The 19,372-nt window shown below is 40.6% G+C and overlaps 4 protein-coding genes across 7 annotated transcripts; 3 read left to right on the top strand and 1 right to left on the bottom strand.

Annotated features, from left to right (window-relative positions):
• Positions 1-4,286: 4,286 nt before the first annotated feature.
• On the top strand, positions 4,287-6,178 carry LOC124406855 (peroxisomal biogenesis factor 3). The gene is made up of 2 exons (XM_046882500.1): positions 4,287-4,508; positions 4,591-6,178. Exon 2 carries the CDS (start codon positions 4,897-4,899, stop codon positions 6,034-6,036), a length of 1,140 nt encoding a protein of 379 aa, XP_046738456.1. The 5' UTR covers positions 4,287-4,508; positions 4,591-4,896; the 3' UTR covers positions 6,037-6,178.
• A 991-nt stretch (positions 6,179-7,169) lies between these two features.
• Positions 7,170-9,415, top strand: LOC124406856. Its single transcript, XM_046882501.1, has 4 exons — positions 7,170-7,593; positions 7,677-7,958; positions 8,052-8,267; positions 8,348-9,415. The coding sequence occupies exons 1-4, from the start codon at positions 7,318-7,320 to the stop codon at positions 8,654-8,656; spliced, it is 1,083 nt and encodes a 360-aa protein (XP_046738457.1). The 5' UTR covers positions 7,170-7,317; the 3' UTR covers positions 8,657-9,415.
• An 80-nt stretch (positions 9,416-9,495) lies between these two features.
• On the bottom strand, positions 9,496-10,885 carry LOC124406859 (ADP-ribose pyrophosphatase, mitochondrial). Its single transcript, XM_046882505.1, has 2 exons — positions 10,488-10,885; positions 9,496-10,393 (listed from the first exon to the last, which is right to left on the bottom strand). The coding sequence occupies exons 1-2, from the start codon at positions 10,837-10,839 to the stop codon at positions 9,759-9,761; spliced, it is 987 nt and encodes a 328-aa protein (XP_046738461.1). The 5' UTR covers positions 10,840-10,885; the 3' UTR covers positions 9,496-9,758.
• Positions 10,886-11,600: 715 nt separating this feature from the next.
• LOC124406843 lies at positions 11,601-19,267 on the top strand. 4 transcript variants are annotated; one of them, XM_046882479.1, is made up of 13 exons: positions 11,601-11,756; positions 12,243-12,450; positions 12,531-12,733; positions 13,246-13,526; positions 13,608-13,890; positions 14,055-14,794; positions 15,008-15,280; positions 15,709-15,969; positions 17,025-17,330; positions 17,440-17,657; positions 17,752-17,868; positions 17,950-18,068; positions 18,226-19,267. In XM_046882479.1, the coding sequence occupies exons 2-13, from the start codon at positions 12,260-12,262 to the stop codon at positions 18,396-18,398; spliced, it is 3,165 nt and encodes a 1,054-aa protein (XP_046738435.1). In that variant the 5' UTR covers positions 11,601-11,756; positions 12,243-12,259; the 3' UTR covers positions 18,399-19,267. The 4 variants fall into 4 exon arrangements, with proteins under 4 accessions (XP_046738435.1, XP_046738436.1, XP_046738434.1 ...); XM_046882480.1 differs by lacking the exons at positions 11,601-11,756; positions 18,226-19,267 and adding exons at positions 11,792-12,140; positions 18,161-18,179 and having other exon boundaries at positions 17,950-18,114; XM_046882478.1 differs by lacking the exon at positions 11,601-11,756 and adding an exon at positions 11,796-12,140 and having other exon boundaries at positions 14,061-14,794.
• Positions 19,268-19,372: the final 105 nt, after the last annotated feature.

Below are 19,372 nucleotides of genomic sequence, written 5' to 3' on the forward strand. Positions count from 1 at the left end.
ATGTGTCGGAACGTTTTATTATACAATTAATTTTATCTCCGTATATCGTACAGCGTGTTTATAATTGCCCGTTTAAACAACCGTTTTTACAACGTACTTTGAAATCTGTTCGCGGCAAAGTACGAGTATATTTGAATACAGACGAACAGACGCGCACTTATACGCAATACGATCTCTTAATATTGCAGCGTTCTGGGGTTTGTGAAGTGAAGTAGCGCACTGCACCGTTCGAAGGTTTGCGGGCGACTGAGAAATACGCGCCATGTTCGAACGCTCGTGGAAATACTAACGCCACAGCGGTTGTAGGAAGGCATGTACCGTACATACATACATAGAAACCATGGATTCGTAGGCTCCCGCTTACACGCATATAGATATACTGCTAATAATCATGATAACGAATGTGCGGCACGTGTATCCCCTCCAATGAGGACAGGAAGGATTTCGCAAAAGGTGCGCGCGCCCGCTTCGCCCAACCGCGACGCCCCGACGGTACGTTATACGTACGTAAACCCATATACGTATACGTGCCTACGGATTCAATCACCTATATATACGATGCGTACATGCATGCAGACGCGCGCACGTGTACATACATCCATCCGCGTAGCTCGACACGCGCATTACCCGCCAATATCGCATATTATATATACGATAGACGTCGGGGACTCCCGTACTGCTAGCCGCGAATCCGTTCTCCTCTCTATCTCTACACTCGTTCATCTGTCAAGTCGCACCGACGACCGGACGAGATGGGACGAGCCCGAACGTCTCGCTCTATTCACTTGTAGATTCGAAAAAAGGAAGCTTAAGCGATCAACGGCCTCGGCGGCTCCCACGTCAATATTGTACAATATTGTCGCAATCGGTAGGAGCGAAATCGGAACACCTTGATTGCCGTTGATAATAGCTTGCATGATGTAGCGACCACATCGCACATGTAGTTTCGCCGCTGTGCATTCGCACGGCATCAACCGCTAATTGCCCGTGTGATCACGCACCGTTTTTTCACTTTTCCTCCGACGTTGCAGCTTTGTTCTGCAAAACAGACCAGAAACAACGTCGGCGCTGACCCGTAACGATAGACCAAGCGTTAGTTCTACATAGCGGAATATGGTGGGTACCAAAGGATACCAATTACATGTATACACCGAGAGTTTTATACGAAGCTGAACGCCAGTGGATAGGTAACCGAAGCTACTTTCTTTATGGCTACATATTCGTAGTTTTACAAAGAAAAACGCCTGGTTAAAATTTGGTGGTTTAAATCGAATCCATGAAAAAGTTAAAATTATATCGAGTACGCTGCATACTTGGGATCATTTTAAAGCATATATATTAATACAAACGTATAATATACAATAAATATTTTAAGATTATAGACATATTGGTGAGAAGTCGAGAATTATCTATGCAGAACGTTACAACCGTGTTTTTTGCTACCGACCTTATATATCTTGAGAGAAAATCTACAGAAGACAACAAAGAAAGTTCAGGGGCTGAACGAGAACGAATATTTCAGAAAAGGAAGTCGCCTCGAGAAAGAGAGAGCGAGACGGTGACCGGGGTGGCGAGAAAAAAATAAAGATCGAACAGAAGAGTGAGGAAAAAAGGGGCGAGAGAAAGAGAAAGAGCGAGAGAGAACAGAATTCGAAATGATTTGGTTCGCTTCCTGGCCGAAGTCGTCGCGGAGAGTGCGGAGATGCGAGGGGCAGCGCACGTGTAACCGGCTCCCCCACTCCGCGACTCGAGGCTTCGTTGAAAAGAGCGTCCTTCACCGTTTCTCCCACCCCTAGGGGAGTGCCCCCCCCCCCCCCCCCCACCCCGCGGCAATCCAGCCACACGCCCTTTCCCTACCCCGTGCCATGACCCCGGCGCGGCGATTGCAGCTCCACGTGGCCTGAGCAGCGCAATCGATGCACGTGTACGTCCTATATATTCTGCCTTACGTAGGTACTTACGACGTACATACGTATGGACTTGTCACTGTGTATCTGCCATCTACCACGTGCGCGTCTGACTATTTCTATGCACGAGTCGACGCGCTTGTGTGCAACGACACGTGGAAAACCTTTGCCCCTTCCACTTACTATATGTATGTTACTCCCGGAGTCTCGAGCTTTTTTATTTGAAGCCTGCACGCGTAACTTGCCATGTGTAACTACGTTACTCGCTTGTATCATGGATGTAATCATCTGTAATCACCTTTTGAGCTCACATGCGTCTGGCAATCATTACATATATTCGCCGCTTAGACGCGCCTCCGATGAGTGTTCGTCAGTGACGATTTTGCAAGAAAATGGATTGCATGGGCATACCGAAATCAATACGAATATCGTTTTAGTGAGTTGAATACGGGTTTACGGATTTGCAGATTTTTTCTGATTTTTTTTTTTTTTTTTGTCGTACCTTCGAATACTGTTAATGCAACTTCCTTTCGTTCTAATCTGGAATGTACAATTCCGTCTTGGTCCATTCCTATGCGTAGAATAATCTAGAATGATCTAGGTGAATTGAAATTTTTACTAACGAATCGGATATTAGAAAGGCACAGAGAATATTCTGGGTGTATTCACCACAATCCCAACATAAAAGAGGAGAAAGAAATCAAATCCGTAGACACATGCTGGAACACAATAAAACTGTTAATTCTGATTTGGGGATCATGAGAACGAAACTATATAAATTAATACGCTTGAATCCTCTTTCCCTTGCGCGGAATATTAATTGCTTCCCACTTTGACAGTCACCGTCTTTGTTCGGCTCGCTCGGTTCTATACTAAAGCTGACGATTAAAATCGATTTTTACTTTTACATTCAATGATGATTCTTATTTTATATCTGTATGTATAGATATTGAATAGATTTGCGGTTGCATAGGACGTCTATTCGCTTGAAGTACCGTGTGACAATGTATTGACATGTGATACTTAAACATGAGTCTCTGCGGGATCTATCCTGATTTTTGATATAATCGAGAAACTGCATTTGTTTACGCGAGATTTGCTCGTCAGTCCCCATTCCAAGTAAATTGGATATTCAAATTTATTTATCATTTGCGGTATCGGATCAGATCATTCATGAATTAAATCGGGTTCTGTAACCGCAGTCATTGATAAGGTGGTCATTGACCAACTTTTCAGTGATCACATATTCATACGTTACGTGTGCGATGGCCACTATGTTGAATTTTGGTCCTGAAATGTGAGGATTTCTATAAATGCTTAAACCGGTCACACAACTTTGATATCGCTTCAGAATTCCTCATGCTTATGAGCGAAAGCTTTCTTGATTTATGAAGAATCTGGTTTGATTTTGGTCAAGATAAACCAACGTGCAGCCACTGTAAAACATCTTCGCCAGAATACGAATTATTATTCAGTTTCTGGCTGCCAATTTTCTAGGAATTTGTTTCGTCCAACCCGAAATTAGAAAACGAGCCGGATGCGTTGAGTTTTGATCTATATATATGTTACTGAGAAAAAATACCGACTCGAAGTATGACGTAATTACGGAAGAAACCAATTCCGGAAACACTCGTACATTTAATAGTAAACTCAAATTTAGTCATATCTTATATTGGGGTGAAAAGATTGATTGTGAGTACTAATTGGGAGTCCCAATGAACAGGGTGCATCATCACGTAATTCGATAGATCTTTCACCAAGTTGGACAGAGATTCTAAAGTATCAATGGTTTACCGTGATTGGTGAAACAAACCTGCGAAAACAATAGATCTTTTGAATTAAACTTGAAGAAACAAGTCGAAGTTTAGCAGCTGCTGGTGTTGGAATCCCCCAGTTTGAATCACGTAGTTTGGATTCTTTAGGACGAGACTCTTTCTAAAGCAAATTATTATAAAGCTAAAATCGAAACAAATAAAGTAATTATATAATGATCAAAACAAAAGACAATTATAAAATATAACAAGAGGTATAACAAAAAAAAAAGTACACTGGCTCTTAGCCTAACAACGTATAATCCGTGATATAGTCATTAAGGAAAGAAAAAGAAGGGTGAAAAATTTATACAAGCATTTTGTGCGCTCAATCATGTTCATCAAGTTACACGAGGTCTATCAAGATTTTATGAAAATGAGGTAACTCGCGCTGCAAGGCTGTTTCGAAATATATAAAAAGTACCTTTTGCGTGTTTTCTGCAGAAAACTTGCAAATGTGGCGGCCTCAAGTGAAATGGATTACAAACACCACATCGACCTAATATCGGTAACGAAGCGTTCTCCACAAGCAAAGAAATTAGCTGTTCAATCGTGCTACCAGAGGGTGCCAGTTTCCTACTAAGAACGTGTAACGGCACAGGAGTGACTCGCTAGTTTCAAGATTATCAAGAATATAAAACAGGTTATAGTTCACTGGCATAATTTTGACCAAGAACAAGGAGTCAGGGCTTGAAGCATGAGTATTGATGGAGATCAAAGTTCGCAAGACGCGGTAGATCCACAGCTACAGCATTTCATCGAAGTAGAAACGCAAAAGCAACGATTTCAGGTTAGCCCGTTCACCATGTTTGAGATCTTCCTCCAGGTACCCCTAAAACCCGTCGATAATACAAGTAATTTTGATTTTGCAGGGCCTGGTCCACGAACTGACTGACATCTGCTGGGAGACCTGCATTGACAAGCCGACTGTCCGTCTAGAATCGAGAACTGAGAACTGTCTTCGTAATTGCGTTGAGCGATTCATAGATACAACTAATTTCATTATGAATAGATTACAGCGCACTGCTCTCAACGCGCACCCTGAGTTGGCCATGGAATAATTCTGACGGCTCACCATAAGATAGACTCGAGAACACTTGCATAGATTAAAATAAGCTTACGTGTAACTTGGTTTGCGAGAAAATGACAAATGAGCCTATGAACTTACCTTAATCAACATGTTTTCACGTTTGAGAGGATTTCTGTATCGTCATAGACGCAAATTCGTCGTCAGTGGCATCCTGGTCGGTGGCGTTATCCTCGCGACGAGGTATACCCAGAGAAAACTGAGGGAGTGGCAGGAGAGTGAAACAAGGATATTCATAGAGAGAACAAAAAGACAGCAGCATTTTGAGAGCACGGAAAGAACATGTAACCAAACAATATTGTCTCTTGCCAACGGCTTGCGGGACACCGTCACAAGTACCCTGAACACCGAAGCCATAGTGAATAAGCTTAGGCATGGCTCAAACGACAAAATAGCACTTTGGAATGAGCTGAAAGTTTTAGCCCTTGCTCGATCAGCGGCATTAATTTATTCCAGTACAATGCTGGTTGCGACATTGAGAATACAACTGAATCTGATGGGCGGCTACATGTTCAGGGACTCGAAAAATCAGAATGAGCAAGCAAAAATAGATGGGGCGATGCAGGAGAGATACCTATCAATATGCGAGTATTTCATGAGTGAAGGATCTGTCAAGCTCAGTTTATTTATAAAAGAAAAAGTCGAGGAGACCGCCGCCTCCATATCACTGGCACAACGACTCACCCTAAGAGATGTGGAGCAAATATATTGGGGAATAACATCATCCATATCTGCTGATACTGAGAGAGATCCGATAAAAAATCTAAGCTCCTACGTTCTGCCTCAAAATTGTGAGGCCACTGGGGATAAAATTCTGTCAAAAATAATATCCGAGACTTTGGATTTGCTTGAAAGCGAGGAAGTGCAATCCCTCGTTAGGTCAAGTGTTAGAACCGGTTTTGTCATGATGGTCGATCATATCTCTGAATATTTTTTCGACTCTTCTTTCTCCGGTCAAGCCAAACCTGGTTTAGATCCTTTCGTCGCTGTTCCAGGCCCGTCGTCTCAAAGCGATTCGACTGAGAAGCCTATGGACGTTTGTAACACAAACGGCTTTCTCAATCTTGATAAAATGTCCATGCCTATGGCCAAGCTGATTCCCATAGTCAATGGACAAGTTCCGGCCATTCCAAGAGTGGGTGATAGCCCCTCGCTTTGGGTTAAACAGTTAATTTTAAACGATAAACTCAAGACTCTTGGAGCCAATGTCTACGAAGCATTCAGCTTTTGAATGTATTACTCTTTAATTTACATTTGGATACAGGAACTATACATTTACAGCCAATCCTACAGACAGTGAAATAGTGGTGAGGGAGTCATAATAGACGATGTAAACTCGATAGAATGTTTATGGAATAAATTTTGTTACTCAAGTCTTCAGGAATTTTATTTAAAATTTTAGGGCTCCATATGTATTTGTGAATTCACAATACAATACCAGAAATAAAGTGTTCAAATCGTCATTTTAGATGAATAATCAAGTATTAAGGTACAGAGAAATCTGTGAAGGCTCTTATTTTATTATACCAAATCAATGCAAAGCAATAAATGCAGCGCATTACGACTTATATTTAAGTGGGAATTGCTTAGAATGGTGCATTTTTACATGGTTAAAGTTTATGACTTTAATGTAATGATGTATTTAAAAAAAAAAAAAAACCAATTCGTAACTTTAGAATTGTCTGAAATTTAGTAAATCGTAATAAATGAAACTAAGTTTATATTTCAGAAATTCAATTGCTTCAGAGTCACGCATTAGAATGGAAAAAATTGATTTTTGTTTAAATTTTTCATTACTTCTACGCTGCTAACTTCAATATCGTGTATTGAAACACCTGACACAATATTTTATAATTGTTATTGAAAGAGGATTTCATTTTAACTTACATATCTTCGAAAACGCATCCACAGTTCAGAGATAATCGAGACTAAAGTTGTGCAGCAACCATGTTCCAAATTGAATTTGATTAGCATCACGAAACGAATATAAGTGAATGTAAAATTATCATTATATGCCTGACTAAGCGAGATTTTATATCTTATTCATCACCAAACAGGTTCTAGATATCATATATGTAGAGTTTTTGTCAGGTGTCAAAAAACTGCGTTTTAAAAGTTGCCAGAAAAAATTCAATCCCGATAAGCCTGCATGCAAAAGGTGGAAGAGATTTGCTATTTCACGTTGGCGCGTACCTAATACCCCGAATTGATGTACATACATACCTCCTAGCTCTATACATGCGTAATACGTTCACCGTACGTGTTGGATCTGTAGCAGCTAAATAAATTACGTCACACATACGACTTGCGCGATCGACGATGCGTTTGCTTTGTATGTATGTGTAAGCTGCTAGAGGAGACTGCAGAAGTGCAGAAGCAGAAGGATTCGGACCTTGGTGGGGTTTGGTAGTTGGGATAGGATAGGGTGTGTAAGTTTTAGAGTTTGATCGGTGTCCAGCTCCACAGAATCAGGTAAAGCCCGCGTCACTTTGTTTCTTGAATCAATCGTAAAATGTGGAAATTTGTATCACGTGGAATTCGCGAGTCGTTGGAGCGACGGGCCAACTGTTGGACAAACTTATACCCACACACGTCGCAAGATGGTAGTGGTGGTGGTAAAAGTGAGGTTATCAAAACTTCTAACGTACATAAACAAGTTTCCATCGATCATTCTATCTCGCGATACTTCAACATCTGTCGCCGATTCGGAGCGGCTGGACCTGACGGCGATAAGAGCCGCGGGTACCGTTGGAATCCAAAATATTCTTGGGTCGAGGCCGTCGAATGGGTAAGAGGGTAACTTTCCACTTACCATTTTAATTCAGGACTATTGCACGACTCACCAAATAAATTTTAATCACTTTCACTCAGTCTGGACTCCTGGCATTGGGCTTGGTGGTGTGCCAGTCGCTCTGTATTCATCGAAGACTTTTCGGTCTTGACCCCGAATCTGTGTGGCGTAGGAGAATATCTCAGGCACACGACGTCGGTATTTCCAAGTTGCTAAATGGACTTCTGTGCTTTGAACCTCGCCACATCTTGCCGATAACTAATTGCGTAGGAAATCATAGCAAGAGTACAGACAGTCAACAAAGCTCAGATGACTCTAGTTGGACTTCACAAAAACCTTATGGGCCAATCACTATTGAAGAGGTAAAGATGCCAAGATCTGTGCTTTGATGGCACTGCTTAGTCGCACACTTTCGTCTTGTTGAGTTATTAACGATGACTGTCTTCTTTGCTCAGGCTCTTCGGGATGCAGGGGATGACTTCACAAGGATCCATCGAATAGTGATGGGGGAGTTTGAATTCCAGATGGGAATGAAGGCGCTGGAAGAAAAGCGCCACAAAGAGGCTGTGAAACATTTTTCTGCTGGTGCTAGCTTGGCGTCTTCAGCTAGCATGTTTAATCTGGCTGTATGCCATGAGATGGGACTGGGTACTTCGGTCAACCATAAAGAGGTACTGAAAGCAAACCTACTAATTCAAGAGTAAACGATTCCATCTATCTCGTCTCAATCTAATAATCTCTCAACTTTCAGGCTGCTAAACGATATCGAGCCGCTGCAGAAAATGGGCACGCTGATGCGATGTACAACTTAGGAGTTTTCCACGCTCAGGGTAGAGGTGGGTTGAAAGTGAACATGAAAATGGCACGAGAGCTATTTACAGAGGCTGCAAAACTGGGTCAACCTCAGGCTGAGCATGCGTTGAGCTTGGAAAAAGCAAGTCAACAGAAAATCCGTGAACAGGAATTGACAAATGATTCTACAAGGTGTTTGCCGATGGACAAAACTCAAATGCACATTAACAAGTCTAGCTATTTGCCGGCGCAGCTGATTGGCTTATGAGAAGCAGATTTATTCCTTCGGCATACACCTCTCAATCATTTGATGAAGAACGTGGCTGCCTACGACTTGTTCAGATCGGGAATATTGAGCAGGTCAGGTCACGGTTGTTCGGAATTAGGTACGTTGCAAAATGTTTTGGTATTCTTCACATATGCATTACCTAAGACTATCGCGAAAACGTTAAACTGCGCTCTTGCGTGTCTATACAATGTATAAAACTGGTAGGGATATGAAAATGGATAATCGAGATGAATCTTCAAGGAATCCTATCCCTCTATTCTATGATAAAGATATAGTAGATAACTATATATGACGTGCTTAATATCTATCAATCTGACGCCATAGGTATTAGGTGTACAATAGATTTGTAAGTTTTGCTGCTAAAATCGTGATGAAAATCAGTGTAAATAACTTTTCGAACCATGTTTTTCAACGAGATAATTGTGAGAAGGAGTCTTTACCTGACTGAATTATAATTATGGTTACGTACTAGATTTATGTAAGGAAGTATTTTCGTATTTCGTTGTACATACAAATTCTGTGGCAAAGTATATGCTGGTTAAACGAAGTGTTTCATTGCAAAGCCCGGAAAAGAAAGATATCTAATAATAAGTAGAGCGAGAGAGAGAAAAAAAACGAGTTTTGGATCTCTATACAAGTATATAAAATAATTTTATTGTATTACGTTTAATTTTTTACATTATGTGTTGAAGAATAAAACTTACATTGTAGAAATTGTAACTCTGGTCTTTAACGACATAAGCCTCGTATGTAGTCTACTTTGTACTCAAATACATTACTGATGATTTCTTTGAGTGATTAATACTAACAGCAATACATTCTGAAATTGAATTATGAGAATTAATCAAAGTAGACGTTTGTATCCGATAGCATATATTCCGGATTTTCTGTCATTGCTTATCTCCGAGAATTGGTAGAAAAATAGATTGTAATACTTGTTAAAAAAATACGATTGTTTCTCCCGTCATAATAATAATAATAATAACAAGTCTTAGCTTAATGTATATAAAAAATAGCCTGCAACCACATCAATATATTTAGTACCAACTACAATCTTCGATCTCCTTCAAAAAATTTTTTGCTACCAATGTGCATTGTGCATTTGTGCGGTTCGTTTAATGAAATCTCTGTGACTAGCGTACAATTCGATTTCCTTATTAACGTCAGTCCAGCAAACATTAGCAGCGTCATCTCCAGCGCTTAACTCCAGCTTGCCAGCAATGCTTCCATTTTCGTCGTGGAAGTTTAAAGCTACCGTTTCAATCCATGCATTGTCAGTATTTCTCGGGTCGTCAACATATCCTTTATACACTTCATCTCCTTTCTTGAAGAATTCTTCCACTGATTCTTTCAGTTCCTCAACCTGTGCCTCATCCTTCTCCAACGAGTTCATAGCCTCTTCCATGAATTCCCTTTTAAGTGTAGAAGTTACAACTTCCCCAGGATCCACCATCCCCCCTGGAAGAGCCCAGTCCCCAGAGTCTCTCCTCTGCACAGCAATAAACTGAAGGATCGGATTCTCTGTTACTCTGCTTATCTCAACTGCACCTGTTCCGTTCCTTTTCCAACGTGTAACTATTGGGTCTGCTGCGTGGTTCGGTCCCCAGCGGCCCAGCAGACCTCTGCCGATGATCCCTGTGCGGCCCACCGGATTCAGTGGAAATCCTTTATCACTGATTGTATACTCACCGGTGTGGCTTTTGCGGTTGACGTTGCCTGCGGGGATTGCCAGAAAGGAAGTCGTCGGGGCATTAAAATTAAAATAAATCGTATGTGTTGAAAGTTCTAAGCGTATTATCGCAATTTTTACCGTCCATGTCATTCCACTTTGGTGTGAATTGAGCATCGCTAATGTCTGGATCTGCCCACGGTTGTCCCTGGATTGTGGGCGCTGAGTACGACGCAGGATTGTAATCGGGAAATTCTTTGGACCAGGGCACTTTGTCCTCCGGTACTTCAAACCTGTTTACGCTTGAGCGCGGGTAGACACCCTGACGACAATTTTGGTGGATCATTTTTAATACCTTTTCACGCATCTGATCGCACGCCTCGAACCCTATGCGTTTATTCAGCTGACACTCGTCTGCCGATGACAACTGTGACACTAAACTGAATATAAGGTGGGCAAAGCAGATAAACAGCCTCGAATTGTATGTGTACATTATTATTTCTTTTTTTCATTCTCTCTCTCTCTCTCTCCGTCCTCTGTATCCATCTCTCTCGCTTTCTATAAGCACCGTTTTTCAAGTGGCCCCAGACGAGCCGATAGAGCTGTGAAATCATACAGGCAGAAGTCGTGCAGAAATACATTAGTTAGACACTGGCGTCAATGGTTAGTCAAGACTGCCGGCCATGCGTTATTTTTCGTAACAGTTTGCCGCACACGGGGGTAATTGCAGAATCCTGTATTATCAAGGTAGTTATTGACAACGCTGGTAAAAAAAGTTATTCATAACCAACAACTGTCGTGTGCAGAACGGATAGAACACATTATCGCTATTGTGAATGGAAACGTTTAGTCAAATATACGTGTATGTATGCTTATATTATACTAATATAAATATATTAAATTTATATAGAGATAGTAGCATCGCACCATGGACGTAGTCCATGCATCCCACCCATAATCAAATATCCGACTCTGTATTATCTTCGTAGAAGCGTTGAGTAATGTTAGCATACAGTATCGACCCTTTTACCGACTCGAGTTGCGCCTGCAGGGTAGGATGCAGAGGGCGTCATTTAACAATGAATTTATCTCGTCCATATTAGATTACGAAAAGCCCCATGAAAGCAGTCAGTCAACGGTTAGATGATCATTGATATATGGGTTCATAGCGTAGATGAAATTGTTGATTATTTCCTTTCTCTGCTTTTTTGGTGTCAGTGATTCGCGGTTTGCATGTTTTTTTAAATATTTAATTTTTACAAGCTTGTTTCTTGATCACTGTTCGATTCATTTTTCGCGCACACAATTTCTCACGTCTTCCCACCACGTCGGACATGTTGATTTCTGGGGGTAATGGCGGCCTAACGTGATTGCGAGCGAAATAGCTTCGGTGGATTTCACGATAGAATTGTAAGAAGTAATATGAACAAAGTTTCACCGCGCTATTAAAGTTTCGGTTAAACTGTCTTCCGATAAGGTCGCGTATGTATGTAAATACGAATTACGCTATCGTTGCGAGAGGGCACTTTTGTTTGGCCAGGCTTCGACTCTAGAATAACGCGTTCTGTAATCCTCAACATTCGTTATTGAACGACGAGCGTGACTTGTATTTGATTTACGGAACTCTGTGCCCGCGGCAGGGACGAGCTTCAGCCTTCGTCTTGTAGTTCTCGGTTTTTCTTAAACGACTCACAACATGACAACGTGTCTCAACTTCTAAGGACCCGGTTTTTGTTCATAACTGAATTGTATTTTCGCCGCGCAAAGTCCAGACAAAGACGCTCCATATGATAGGTTAGAATTACTAGGCGGGTCGTTATCTCTGTCTTTGTCTCTATCTTTACCTGGTCTCCGTTTCTATCCGTCTCTCGTACTCAATTCGTGTCCGGTTTCCAGCCTTTGGTGCGGTCCGAATGGACACCCAGGTCGGCGACGCGGGAGCTGGAGGTATTTTGGCGATTCAATCGCCCAGAGTATCCGAAATCCCGGAGGCCCCAGAGCCAACGGGACTCAGTCCTCTTGCTTCTTCTCTCGACCATAATCTTACTCTACAAGAGGATTATCTACCATCCGCCAGCAAGAACATGGGCATAGAAAACACGTGGTGAGTCACCCTCGGCTGCAACCGTATTACTTTTATCTTCTCAACTTCGTTTTAATATTTTCACAATGGGTTTTTTTTAGGACGGAAGCTAATGGCATCACTAGTGATTGTGTCATTCCGATGCCACCGCCACCGGGACTGGAGGATTTTGTCGACGTTGGCGCTGACCCCATCGGGGATTCCATGATTGGCGTCGAGCATGGCCCTTTTCTTCCACCTGGTGGGCCAACGCTCAACAATCTCTTTACTGAGGCTGACGATGATCAGAATGACTCTGCAATTGGTAAGTGCCTTGGCGTAGAAGGATAAAAGCCTGATAATTTTTCTTTTGTATCGCATGAAAATATTGTTTAATTGCAAATCTCTGCCAATTCGAGTTTCTGGTTCACAAATTGTTTTGTTTTTTGGGATTCACAAGATTTCCTGGGCTCATTTTTAACAGTTTCACTCGCATAGCGTACAAATTTCACCTTATTCACTTTTCACATTGACGGTATCAGGTTTTCCATTCCATTCTAGTGACTTTATTACTTGCTGACCTTTATACTCACTTTCATTTGCTTATCAGAATTCTTTTTAACAATTTATTTCCTTTTTTTACACTTTCACTACTGTAAGACGTGGATTTTTAATTTAAGTTTTCAACTTTTTGAATTCTTGAATTATTTAAAATGTTTTGTAAATGTAACTGTAAAATGATTTAGTAATGTAATGTATGAAAGATTTAATTAGACACCATTTTGTGTAAGTCAGTACTAACAAACTCATATAAAACCTTTTAATTTTGTTATGCAGAAGTAACAACGCCACCAGGCGTGTGTGGCCTTCGGAATCTGGGTAACACCTGTTTTATGGCTGCCGGACTGCAGTGTTTAACAGCTACTCCCCCAGTGCTGCGTCATTTCCTTGACTCAGAGTTGAGCTGTGATAAGTCTATGGTGCATCCACGATCGTTGATGGCTCACTTTGGAGCGCTTTTGGGAAAGATGTGGTCCGGCAGGTACAGTGTCATCAGGCCAGCAGAATTTAAACAGACTCTTGGTACTTATCACCCGCAATTTAAGGACTACAGACAGGTTAGTGATTATATTAGATTAGCTCAACCTTTCCAAAGTTTTTCTGGCTCGATTGAATAGTAAAAATTGAACTCATTGCAGCATGACTGTCAGGAGTTTCTAGCTCTCCTATTAGACTCTTTGCACGAGCAAATGAACACTGCGAAGTTGACAAAAAATCATCAAATATCTGCTACTGCTACTACTCCTGAATTAAATGGCTCAGATGAGCCTCTGCGAAATTTGGCTCCTCCCGACACGACTCTCACTACCTCTGTCAGTGATGCTAACTCCGTTGCTGCCGAACCTCGTGAAATATATGACAACCTCCCTTCTCCTGAGTGTCCAAACAGCCCGAATGTCACGATGGCTGGCTCACCAAGAGGTAAGGTATATCTACAAGTTGCATTATATATACTTGTACAAATTGATTGGGCTTCTGATATGTTTCGTGATGCATGAAAAAATTGTCCATTTGAAAAACATCAACAAACATCCTTATACTGTGTTAATAATAACAATAACAATAATAGTTAATATTGTTTGAAGATTCAGATTCACCGATGGCTGAGACCGACAGTGCAGCAAATTCGCCCAGAGGATCATTATTAAATGATGATGAGGAGACATTGGATTCAGATGAAATACTAGAAACGAAGTCTAGTTTTATTCATAATAAAATGCAAGAGGATCCGGATACGGATACGGCAATGACCGGAAATGATTTCCGACTAGACAAATTAGACAATGTATTGACGAGCAACAATGTCAGCTGCTATCATGGTTTATACGATATTTTGAAGGACGCTAAGACTAGCAATGCGAACTTCTTGGTCACAACACAAGAGAGCAACAACGAGATTCATTATGACTCGCAGAAGTTTCCTAAAGAAAACATCCGTAGAAATGCTTTGGAGAATTCAAATTTAACCGAGAATCATGACTTTGACAATAAAAGTGTCAGTATCAAACGAATAAAAGAAGTAAACGTCCAAGCTGGTAATCGCAGTATTGACTGTCTATCTAGTGGATCTGATGCCGAGTGTGATAGTGGTCTTGAAAAGTGTAATGTCAAGAGAATGAGGCTAGATGATCAGGAGAAGAATCATCGGAAAGATGGACTAGGGGGTAGCGAGTCACAGTGTTCTAGAGTGCTACTTAACTGTGAGAATGGAGCGATTGCTACTCAAGGAGAGACAGAGGCTGAGGCCGATAGACACTGGGCAAAACATCTAAGAGAGAATAGAAGTGTGATTGTAGATACGTTCCAAGGGCAATTTAAGAGCACGGTAAGTTTTATAAAAAAAGTAGGGACTCGTAAGATATTGAACGTTTCTAAATTTCACTCATTTTCTCAGCCAATATTCGGTATTGAATCGTAACAGTACATTTGCAACTTATACAAATAGGAAGTGTGATTTGCGAACGTTTATTCATATCTAAAATAGAATCATATTCTTATTCCTATTATGAATTTTTTTAAATCAAATTCAATGATACAGGTCGTTTGTGCAGTCTGCAAACACATCTCTGTCACCTATGAGCCCTTCATGTACCTTTCGGTGCCTCTTCCTCGAGCCATGGAGAGGCAGCTGGCTGTGACGTACATCCCAGCTATCGGAGGTGCGCCCACACGATGTGTTGTTTCACTGAACAAGCAGTCGAGAATCGGCAAACTGAAAGAAGAATTGCTGCGGACCCTGGGAAAGACGGATGTTGCCACTACTAATGTTGCATTAGCAGAGGTCTTAGAAAATCACATAGCTAGGATATTGGTAAAAGCCTATTTTGTTAATTGCTTTAATTTGTGTAATCTGTAAATCATATTTTGTATTTGTCTTGTGTTTTTTTCTCAACACTTGGTCGTACACGCTTTTATTCAATGTGCAAAACATGCAATGTTCATTTCCAACTACTGTCCTTTTTTTTTTTTTTTTTTTTTTTTTTAACCTACATTTAGGTTCGAATTATTTTTTTCAAAGCCTATTTGAGGAGGGTCAAGAAGGTGATTCATTATGTAGCTTTAGTATTCGCCGATACTGCCCTCCAAAAGAAACTTGAACCGCAGTAGAACACCTCTGCTGCTTAAAGTATCAGTAGCAGAGCTACATACCGCTGTACAAATTTTTTAATTGCAATTTGTAGTTAACTTGACCTTCATAATATCAACAATGTAATCCCAAAAATTATATATTATTTTCAGGATGACAACTCTCTATTAAAATACGTAAATGACACTAACCGGTCGATATATGCGTTCGAATTATCTGATCCTCCGAGCGCATATACATCAGTGTCTGATGGTGGTGGAGATTGCGTGACCGAAACCGAACCGTGTCACGCAGGAAATGGTGTAAGTGAAGAAATCGGGCCGTGTACAATATGCTTGGAAGAACTTGATGGGGATCTAAAGAAGCATGGTGGAAGTGGCTGTAATTTTATCATGTGTGATCTCTGCATCGAGGTGAGCCTACTTGAAAAATTTTTGATTACCCATATTTCCTTGTGCCTTGCCGAATACCTAACCCGTTTACACACATGACAGTCGTTTTTTGTTACCATGAATATGTTTTTATCTTGAGCTGTTCCTGTAGATACTTTGATGAGTCAATCAATTTTATTTGCACCGTTTTTTTTTTTTTTTTTTTTTTTGTCATTTCTCCATAACTTGTGGAAAAAAAATACATTGAAATGTCACGATGCCCAATGATGAGACGAGGCAGCGTCAATCTAGCAGCAGAGGCTCACAAGCAAGGTACATTTTTATTACCACACACTAGCCTCGGGAAGGTCTGAGATAAGGTCGCTATATGCTCTAGCAGGGTAACGCTATAATAGCGTGCGCGGGAACCAGAAATAGCTTGATTTTGTCATTGCCAGGGATGCAGGAACATGAGGTATGCAGCCTGTGGAGGCGACTTCAATCAAGTTGGAATCCCGTGTGACCAGCTGTTTTAGTACAATCTGCAAGCTGCGATGTTTTTCTCGCAGAACTCAATTCAGACTAGTCTGATGTTGTCTTATTACTGAGGGCTTTCAGTTAATTATTCGTCCTAATTCTGAATCAATTCTGGTTAGCCGAGGAACTATATACATATTATGATTCTTTTCTTTTCGGTTTTACAAGGTTAAAAAGTTTTTATTCACTCTTAAAATCGGCAGTTTTACTGCTGTTTTCACTGTTCCAAAATAGACTATCAACATAATGCGATTAGATTACTAAAAATTTGAGTCAGTATTCCCTAGATTTTTCTGGCCTTTCCTTTCCTCTCCTCGATTTCAACCACTCCGTTTATTAATAGTAGCGTTGTTTGGCGAATAGCTTTACCAATTTGTTTTCGTCCCGGTACGTATGATTTGTAATGGAAAATTTCCAGTTGCTTGTTGCAACAAGAGAGTTAGAGTTTATTTGCGGCGTCACGCCTCCGTACTTGGATCCCCCGCATCATCCATGGTCCGACATATGTGGGATAAAGCTAAAGTGAGAGAGTTGAGAGACGAGTGCGTATTGCCCAACAGAACTACTTCAAGAACCAAACGGATCCTCAAATCTGCCCAGTTTGTGCAACGTTCGTGACGGCCTCCTCTTTTACTAAGATTGATCAAACTGGTCGCCCGAGGCCGGCTATTCGTAACCTTAACGTTCCACTGGTCCTAAGGCGCGACAGTAACAAGGGAACCAACAATCGGAAAGGCACCAAGCTCTACGGTTATCCACACTTAGTTAAATTACCTTCCAGGGTTAATGCTAAGGATTTGTACGACGTTGTCAAGAAGATTGTGCCGCAAGAGGCACCCTACAGCGTACATTTTGTTGACGGACAGGTGAGTCCATCTTCTGAAAGCACGTTAGCGCAATAACAACTAAATCTCTTTTAATAATTATCAGATGTTCCTGAAGAATGTAAATTAAATTCCAGTCATATGTTTTCAGGGTCACCATTGTTCCCGTTGCATGTACAATGCGCATTGTACGGGCTGTCGAGTGCCGGATTCGGGAATGGTAGCGTTGCAAAATGGGGATACACTTGCGGTACGATACACAGATACAGTGCCCAACATCATACAACCTGTCGATCACATCAGTGTCAGTAAACAGAGACCTCATCGTCCTCTGTCCTTGTACGACTGCCTGCAAGCTTTTAGTCAAAGGTATTATTCAGTGAATCCGTTTAAATTTCTTCTGTATGTCAATGATTACTGTATAATAGCTTATAGCATGTTTCCTATTATTTTTTATTTCCAGTGAGACATTGGATGAGCACAATCCTTGGTTCTGTCCGAAATGTGAGCACAATCAGTGTGCCACAAAGACATTAACCGTCCACCGATACCCAAAGTTCCTGATAGTGTACCTGAAACGGTGGGTTTTAAAGCAACCTGAGGTACATAATTCTTGCATCAGATTTATGTAATGTTTTATTTTCCCAATTTTTCATCACAGCTTCGTGTTCTATGAATGTGTCAGCATGAAGCTTGATGATAAGGTCACCTTCCCTCTAGTTGGTCTTGGCATCGGAAGGCACCTCTATGATCTCTATGCCTGCGTCTGTCACTTTGGAGGTGCGTGTTGCAAAGCAAAATTTTTTTTAACAAAAATTTATTCCTTGTTTTTTTTGACATTTTTTGTAATTATGAATAATTTTAAATTATAGATAAATTTCGTATTTTTCTTGAGAAATATCAAACTAATTACATTTACGCTCACGTCTTTTCACAGGCGTATCAGCTGGACATTACACGGCGTATGCTCGCAACCCTAGAACGGACACGTGGCATTATTACAACGACGAAGTAACGACGCGACAGAAGCCACAGGAGGAAGATTTCAGCAACGCCTATATATTGTTTTACAGTCGTCAAGGTACGAACGCTAAACCTTGTAACATTTAACCACAGAGACGATAATTCGCGGTTTTCTTCAGTCCACTTATAACGCCGCGGTGAGATGTAAGCGATTTCTTCTTCTATTCAACGGCACGGCGGTACATGTGTTTTTCAAGTAAACATATTTTAAGATCATCGTCGAAGTGTTGTTAGGTGTCGTACCAGCTGTAGTATTACCCAACGAATATATTATAATAGAAATATCGTTGATTTATCATGATGACGGCATTATTTCAGTATCGCTAGGTACGTTTATATTGTAGTTCAATTGATATTTCGCCTTCAAACTTCAGCACATGAAAGACAGAGAGAAAACAAATTATGCTATAAATTATAATGGATCACTGTTTTGTCACGAAATCGTTCTAATACCTGTTATCCTTGAAAATAATAAACGAAACCGAAATAATCAAGGGGCGAGTGATCTTGATGGCAAAAACTACGTAACCACGGTGTAAGATGCATTTTGTTTTGTTGCTTTCGAAATTGGATCTACAATAGTGGTGGTGGATTAAGAATAGGACGAGGAAGAAAAACGTATTCTGCGTGGAAATAAACACCAGTTTCGATACCGTGGCATAAAAGACACACGAACGTAATTCTCATGAAGTATGTGAAATTATATTATAAATACTATATTAAATTTGTATTATAATTGAATATATAGACGCTTTATTCGATTAAACCTCGGATTAAACTTAGATAAACGTAATTTATTAGGAAAATTTCTGTAAAGTTCGATTGCCTATTCGAGAAGCGTATATGATCGGGACTTGATAAAAACCGTCACAACCAGCTTTCACAGTAAAGTGCACTGAAATAAAGTAGGGGAGGGGTGCAATGAATAAATAAATAAATAACTCATTTTTGTTAAACCTACGGTTGAATCTTGTTATAAGAATTTAAAACTGGAATAAATCATCCAAGACAATGTAAAATAAATATTTACAGAACATCCGTAAATTGTATTATTATAATAA

This window comes from Diprion similis, chromosome 6 (genome assembly GCF_021155765.1).
Source record: "Diprion similis isolate iyDipSimi1 chromosome 6, iyDipSimi1.1, whole genome shotgun sequence".
NCBI classification, from domain to species: Eukaryota; Metazoa; Arthropoda; class Insecta; order Hymenoptera; family Diprionidae; genus Diprion; species Diprion similis.